This window comes from Polyodon spathula, chromosome 32 (genome assembly GCF_017654505.1).
Source record: "Polyodon spathula isolate WHYD16114869_AA chromosome 32, ASM1765450v1, whole genome shotgun sequence".
Taxonomy (NCBI): domain Eukaryota; kingdom Metazoa; phylum Chordata; class Actinopteri; order Acipenseriformes; family Polyodontidae; genus Polyodon; species Polyodon spathula.
The window spans coordinates 269,476-277,763 of NC_054565.1; the positions used below are offsets into that span (position 1 = coordinate 269,476).

Consider the following 8,288-nt stretch of genomic DNA (forward strand, 5'->3'; position numbering starts at 1 on the left):
GGGCTTCCCCATCCTCGCTGCCAAACAAAACAAAAACACACAGCTTCTCGCCGTCATTTAAAAACCCAATAACAATAAACAAATAAAAAAAATACAAATACACAGGGGTGAGGGATATCTCATTCTAAAATAAATAAATACTAAACAAACAAACAAACAATACATTTCAAATCATCCGTTCTAAACAACCACAACACATTTATTTACCTGCAGAGCTTTGCCCTGCCCCCTCTTCATGTACAGGGCTCCTGGCCCTGTTACAGGGACACTATCATTTTTAATTCAGTTTAGAATTATGATGAATTGACCAGACAAGTTCTCCAGACTGTTGCCCAGTAAGGATGGTGCAGTCTTTTCTCTGGGATGCTAAATAGCCTCTTGTGACGTGTCCGCGTCACCGCCCACTTTCTAACACAATCACAGCGCAAGAGAGTTAAATGCAATTTAACCATTTCAAATGCATGCTCTTCAGAGTGATACACAAAACAGTAATTACACAGGGACTCATAATACAAAGCTAACTGTTTCCTCATGAGTGAAAAGTCGCATTGAACGTAATCTTTAGAGTTTGTGTCCTCTGTGAATTCGCTGGTGTGAAACAAGGTGTCCGGACTGACTGAAACTCATTCCACAGTCAGAGCAGCGGTATGGTTTCTCTCCTGAGTGAGTTCGCTGGTGTGAAACCAGCCTGTGTGACCGACTGAAACACTTCCCACAGTCAGAGCAGTAATATGGTTTCTCTCCTGTGTGAATTCTCTGGTGTGCTTTCAGGGTTCCTGAGTGACTGAAACTCTTCCCACAGTCAGAGCAATGATACGGTTTCTCTCCTGTGTGAGTTCTCTGGTGTGCTTTCAGGTTTCCTGATAGATTGAAACTCTTCCCACAGTCAGAGCAATGATACGGTTTCTCTCCTGTGTGAATTCTCTGGTGTTCTTTCAGGGTTCCTGAGTGACTGAAACTCTTCCCACAGTCAGAGCAGTGATATGGTTTCTCTCCTGTGTGAATTCTCTGGTGTTCTTTCAGGGCTCCTGAGTGACTGAAACTCATTCCACAGTAAAAGCAGTGATATGGTTTCTCTCCTGTGTGAGTTCGCTGGTGTGAAACAAGGTGTCCGGACTGACCAAAACTCATTCCACAGTCAGAGCAGAAATACGGTTTCTCTCCTTTGTGGGTTCGCTGATGTGTTTTCAGGGTTCCTGACTGGCTGAAACTCTTCCCACAATAAGAGCAGCAATACGGTTTCTCTCCTGTGTGAATTCTCTGGTGTGCTTTCAGGGTTCCTGACCTATTGAAACTCTTCCCACAGTCTAAGCAGTGATATGGTTTCTCTCTTGTGTGAATTCTCTGTTTTTTCTTTAAATGCCCTAACTGGGTAAAACCTTTCCCACAGTCAGGATATTCTGCACCGTCCACCCTCACTTTAGCTGCTGGACTGGAACCTGGAAAATATGAACAGCAAAGAAAGTTAGAGGGACTGCTAGTAGGCTTAAAGTTGGTTCATACTTCAGACTCCAACCTAATCCTATAGTCGGAGTCGAAGGTCTCTGACTATGCGACAGGTCAGAATTATGTCACACAAACTCTTGAGACGTGCATCTGTTTTGGAAAGTCGTACAGCCTTTTCTCATGCGTCTGCAACCTGACATTGCATGGGGTCTGCGCCGGACGTATCGCATTCATTTACGACAGATGTATGAATCAACCCCTAGGGCATGTGGCTCGGTGGAGGAGTGGATTAAAGCATGTGAATGGCAGCTGTGGGGGCTTGCACTGGGTTACACCAGTTTAAAAAAAAGAGAAGTTAAACTTAGTTAAAGTTAAACGAGAGCAGCCATTTATAAAATAACTTTGCAATAGACTTAAAGTTATATGAAATTATATGTCAGGATGTGAACAATGAAAAGAAATGACAGGTACATTATTTAAGCAGCTGTAGAAACACGTGGGGACATTGTCACTGGACACTGTCACTGGATATTCACCTCCCAAATGTCCAGCATGCTTTTGCTCACGTGACTATCAATGTGACCTTTGGGAGCTCGAAATAAGCAAAGCCCTGTCTGGACATATTGTGATAAAAATGTAGACTGTGTTCTGCAGAGCTCGGTTACAGCAGCAGTACAGGAACAACGTTAAAGCACCTGAAAACAAAGTGTCCTGTACATACAGTGTGTGCTTCTACTACCGGTGCTAGATCTAGTGTGGAGGAGGTGGGAACCAGACAAACAACAATGCAGGTGATATAACTCTGGGTGTTGTTTTGTTAGTTTGCACCCTCCACAGGGACGGAGGTGTCGGTTTAGTTTGCACCTGCTATTGTGGGTCTTTTTTTTTTTTTTTTTTTTAAGAAGAGAAAATTGCTTCAATTTTTTGTCGTCTTTTTTCCTACTGCTGCCAGTCAGAAGAAAGGGAAGATGACCATCAATGATACTTTTGGGATATGCCTGTTTGTCAGGTATTCGCTGAGCATTTTATATCAAAGCTGCCAACAGGATCCTCCGCGGAGTGACATGCTCAGTCCCGCCTCACCGAGGTAATAAACTGTCACTGCATGGAGACGTCAGACTCTTTTGCATTGAACCTGCGAATGCAAGGGATGCGACTTCACAAGGTTGGTGGTCATCTTCTCTTTCAGGGAACCGGGGTTCGAAGATGACCGCAAGTGATACTTTTGGGAAAGTATACCAAAGCCGTCGTGAGGGAGAATGAGCGGACATCATATGAGGGACATCTCGCTACCGGCACCTAGTGTTGGTGGTGTGAGCATGCAACCTCAAGGACCCTGGTGAGTATTAAATGCATAGAGGGAGTTACGACATTAAGTCGGTAGAACATGGTAAAATGTATGCAGGGTAGTCCAGCTAGCCGCAGTACATATATCGGTCAACGGTCACTAGAATATGAGTGCCCGGGGATATGGCTGCTAGGTACACATTCTGCAGAGCACTCACTACTGCGCCCGAGAGACCTAGGGCGGACAGACGGTCCCGTTCAGGGGATAGACCCACAGTTGGAGTCTGTCCAGTTCTGGGTGCCAGAGTGTGCCTTTCGTCTGACTGAGGAGATCCATGCGCAGTGGTATCTCCCAGGCCTGGCCTTGCAGCAGCTAGCAGAGGTTCGAAAACCAGGTTCTCCTGAGCCATCTGGGGGACAACAGGAGGACTTTTGCTTCCTCTCTCCTGACCTTCTAGGAAGGCAGGGAGCAGCGGTAGTCGAGAAAGTGTATAAGGCACTTTGGGCCACTCGTGCGCTAGGGCGTCGACGCCTAGTGAACCGCCACAGCTGTGGAGAGAGAACCACAGGGGGCAATGGGTCATCTCTGCTGTAGCAAAGAGATCGACCTGGGCTTCCCCGAAAATGCGCTGCACCACCTGAGGGTGCAGTCGCCATTGTGACGGGTGAGATGTACAGCCCGGAGGGATAGGAGGTGCCTCTGTGCCTAGATCAGCAGCTGAAAGGCTATGCGGTGTAACCCTGGGGACCCTGGTTGAAACAGGGCCAGGCAGTTCTGAATAGGAGCTACCCTGTCATCTGAATCCAGCCAGAGACCCAAATAGACCGTGCTCTGCACTGGTGTTAATTGGCTTTTTTTGCATTGTTGAGGGTGAGACCCAGTCTTGACAGATGCTCCGTCACAATTGGTGTGGGCCACTGCTCCTTCCTAGGACTGGGAACAAATTAACCTGGAGTTCAGGTAATTCATCTCCCTGATCCCCTGCAGCTGCAAGGGAAGGGCTAAGGAGAGGCTGAATGACAGCACAGAAAACTCAACAACACTTCCCATGAAATGCGAAGTGGAGATATTTACTGGACAGATAAGAACATGAAAATACGCGTCCTTCAGGTCCACTGTTACAAACAAGACGATGTGGCGATGTATGACCATCTGGAAACTCCTCTCCCTCAAGAACCCGTTGAGGTGTCTAGGTCTAGGATGGGGCAAAGGCCACCAAACTTTTTTGGCACCAAGAAATACCACGAGTAGAACCCCTCTCTTTGAGACGTGTGTTCTACGAGACTGGTGGCTTGTTTTTGAAGTAGTGTCTCTACCTCTTGTTACCGGGGAGGGGGTCCAGAGTGGAACTGCAGTACATAGCCATTGCGTACGATGGCAAGCACCCACAAGTCCGAGGTGCAACTGTGCAGCATTCCATCAAGGTAGGCCATGATCCTGCATTGGCCTTTAGCATACAGGATCCTTGAACAGGCCTCCCACTAGGGGAGCTCCCAGTAAGGCCGCTATGGTGGAATCCACCGGAGGGAACAGTGCAAGCCCTACTGCCACTGCTCCTTTCATGGCAGCAAGTGCGGCTGCGCTCTTGGACACGCTGGGTGCTAAGGCCGGGTGTTGCCAAGAGGATTTGACCCCTCCAGGCAGTCCGGGAATGTCAGAAAAGGCTGGGGGACGAAGTCTGCACTGGTCTGAAAACAGGCCTGCTCTGCTCGGAACTTGCCTTCCAGGGTACCTGGAGGTAGTTGGCGGCCCTTTCTATCAGTGCCCGAACTGAGTTTGAGAGCACTGGAATCTCAGGCTCAGAGGCGAGCTCAGAGCTCATGGGCGTAATTTCCTCATCCCACGAAGCTGCTAGGGAGAGATCATCCTGTTCCTCCTCACTTATCACCACATCCTGCTGATGAACCTCTGATGAAGCCACCTGCAAAGCCGGGGTATGCTCTGGGGCAGGCGCTGGTAGGGGTAGGGCAGGCGCGTGGGTGACTTGCTGCCTGCTTAAGTGCTCGAGTATCTGGGCCATTTGGCAATGTCCCTTGCCTGGTCCGTGTTTCTACCTCTCTTTCTGCCCCTCGAGGGAGATCTAGAGCGACTGCAGGGGCACTGTGGAGCCTGGATGCAAGGAACACTTTGGAGGATGGGGAGGGGAGGCCTGGGATCCCGAGACCGACGACGGCTCTCCTAGGCTGGCTGCAAGAGTCTCCTCTGAGAAAAGTGCCATTCTGCTTTGCAGGGTCTTTTCTTTGGACCCGGCACAAATAGTGCAGGACAACCTGTCTGCCAAAGCAGCAGAGGTGTGCTCAATGTGCAGGCACAGGGTGTTTGTCCTGTGGAAGCAATTTCCACCTGCAGAATGTGGAAATTCAACATTTTCAGTCAAGGTGTTTAGCTCTGGTGCGTCGACGGAGCCAAAGCACCTAGGCGTCAAGGCTGTATATCACCAAACAACCCAGAGGGGATTGAGTGTGTTGGTAGAAGCATCGCAGTTGAAGCGGGGAGCCGGTGAGTCCTTGAGGCACAGAGGGTGTCAAAGCACTGAGGTACCAGGTACCGAGGCTATGGAGCACCAAGGGTCTCAAGGATATAGGGGCGCAAGGCTTAAAAACCTCGAAGCGCCAAGGCATTAAGGTCTCGAGGTACCGAGGCTATGGAGCGCAGGGGCATCAATGCACAGAGCTTAAAGCCTCGAGGGTGTCGAAGCGCCGAGGCGTGGAGTCCTCGAGGCACCGAAGGTATAGAAGTGCCGGGGTACCGAGGCTCTGGGGCAGCATGGCACCAAAGGCGCCGCTGCACAGGCTCAAAAAGCCTTGAGGCGTCGAAGCACCGAGGCACGTAGATCTCAAGGCACCAAGGATGCCGAAGCACCAAGTCAATGGAGCACCGAGGCACAAAGCCACCGATGTCGGGAAGAACTTGAAAACCAAGGCTTTTGTGGGCTGATGGCACTGAGGCACTGCACCGAGCACCAAGTACAGAGGGCAAAGCACCAAAGTACTGGGCTGTTTGTCTTTGTTGGGGCTGCTTGCAGTCACACAACCAGGGGCAGTGCATAGCTTGCACCAGTGTGGAGCCTTCAGACTGTAGTGGAGTCACATGACCAGTGCAGCACAAAGCTTGCAGTACAGTGGAGCACCCAAGATGTCGTCCGGACCGCGAGAAGGGAGAAGAACAGCACACCATTTATTGGGTGAGCGGTGATGCGCGCATTCTGCTCAACAATAAGGCCAAGGCCTAATGGAGGAAGCGTGCTGTTGTCATTTATTAACACAAAAAAGGCCTTAATGTCAAAGTGAAAAATAAAATCTACAAATTGTTCTAAATTAATTACAAATACAAAACAGAAAATAATTGTCAATGTCAATGTCTGGCACTACGTACTTCTGCAAACAGCTATTTTCACTGATGAAGATTAATAAATCAGCTCAAAGAGCTCGCTTGAATGACAAGCATCTACACTCCATGCTAAAGATCGTTTCAGCACAAAACATGAATCCCAGATTTCTTCAGTAAATGAGAACATATAGGGCACTAGGTAAGACAGATAACATCTGTTTTAAATTAACAAGTCATATATAAAGTACATATTTATATATTAAAAACTGTGAATATAAACACGTGTTTTCTATATCACCTATTACAATCCATGTGCATATATAAAAAGTGTGCATTTTGTGGCCCGCGAATCAAACACTAAATATATATAAACAGAATATTGATTTTGCAAATGTCATGAGTCTTTCTTTGAATTACCATGATACTGTACTTGGAATAAAGCCAGTGTGAACATAACTAGTTATTGTCTCATACATAAAATAAGTAGGATAGACTAGCGATTTGGATTCTAGCACTGTTTGAATAATTAGACTGCATAACATTTCTGTAATAATGCAATCAATGCTCTCGCCCGCTAATCAAAACAGACCCTTATCGTAACCCCGACGCTATGATGTTTTCATATTGCTTCACTGTTTTTATACATTTATTTATATACAGGGCTTCATTTAGTCATTTGATTTCATTTGTTTTGTCTTTCTGTCAAAAGCCTTAATGGGATTTTAAATCAACCATCATTTTAAATTTATAAGAACCTACAAACGAGATCACAGCATGTTAATAGCAACTCATTTTAATTAAAGCGATACATTAAAAATAAAAGTATTTTATGCGGGACACACTATTACAGTCGTTATAATGCTTACATTAATAAAGACGAGTCAGTTCTGCTTTGCAATGAAAAACATCATTTAAAAGCCCATTTAGTTGTTTCACAGAAAATCAGCTTGTTTCTCAGTGTGACTGAGATACATGAATGGCTGAACAGGATCAACTACATTTAACAACAGTAGAAAAGCCAAAGTAAAACACCGAAAATCAAAAAAACTTGTTTATATACATATGCGGTAATTTATAGAAAATCTAGTTATTTAAAAAATTAATTATAGCACTCCCTCAATGTTTTTATTTTAATGTTTAAACTATATATTATCAAAAGTGTAAACGTTTAATTTAATGGAATCTAGCACCGTTAATTACACATGTTACACATGTACAATAATATCCATCTATTTTGACACTGAACATTTTTAATGTTATATACAGTACTTTAGTTCTTCTCCCCCTTGGTATAATCGGGCCAGTGTGAAAGGGGCTTATATCTGTATCTTAAGCTCAACAGTAGTGAGTCCTATCTTGAACTGGCTGGAGTGGTACATGAAAAACAAATAGCTAGTAATGTAACCTACATGCTCCCTCCTCCCTCTCAACCACATTGTAGATCTCACGCAATCTAGAATGACAATGTCTCAGCTACTGGGAGTCACTCACCTGCTAGACTGCATAGTGAATGTGAGCATCTGTCTTCCTTTCCACCTCCTTGCGTGCTATTGGGAGAGCCTTCCTCTCTCATGCAGATTTTCTCCCGCACCACGTTACACTCCCGCATGCATACAGGCTCCAGCTCAGGGAAGTTTGGTTTGAAGTCCACGGATTCTTCCTTCCCTGGTTCCATGTAGTCAAACTCTACTTCAGGAGGGTCCCGTTTAATACAGACAGTTTCTAGCACCTCTTGTTTAACAAGAAGGGGTTCTTCTGTCTGGGAGATCTCCAATTCATTGTGCTCAGCTTTAATCTCAGAGACCTCTGGCTGACTGCCGTCACATTGCATCTCACAGAGCTCCTGTTTAATGGGGAGGGAAGCCAGCCCAGAGACCTCCACTCTAAAGGGGAGAAGTTCAGGTTCAGGGAACTCTTCTTTAATCTGGACAGATTCCATCTCCACACTGTCCATGGCAGCACAAAGGCTTCTGCTCAGTAGCTGCTGATAAAGAAATGCATTTATTTAAATCTAGTGCTTGTGACAGGGTAGCATTGCGGCCCAGATGGCATCTGCAGGGACAGAGACTGGGAAACAAGGAAGCTGCATGTTTTAACAAACAAAATAACACAAAGTGCAAACAAAAAGGCACATGGGCCAAAACAAAGGGTTAAACAAAAACAGAACTGTTCAGGTTGGGCAGAGCCTTCACTGAACTTTATCAACCCAAAAATACAGAAACAC

The 8,288-nt window shown here is 46.2% G+C and overlaps 1 protein-coding gene across 1 annotated transcript; it reads right to left on the reverse strand.

Moving 5' to 3' along the window:
- Positions 1-223: 223 nt before the first annotated feature.
- On the reverse strand, positions 224-8,044 carry LOC121303454 (zinc finger protein 883-like). The gene is made up of 2 exons (XM_041234169.1): positions 7,556-8,044; positions 224-1,439 (listed from the first exon to the last, which is right to left on the reverse strand). The coding sequence occupies exons 1-2, from the start codon at positions 8,016-8,018 to the stop codon at positions 562-564; spliced, it is 1,341 nt and encodes a 446-aa protein (XP_041090103.1). The 5' UTR covers positions 8,019-8,044; the 3' UTR covers positions 224-561.
- Between the last annotated feature and the right edge of the window lie 244 nt (positions 8,045-8,288).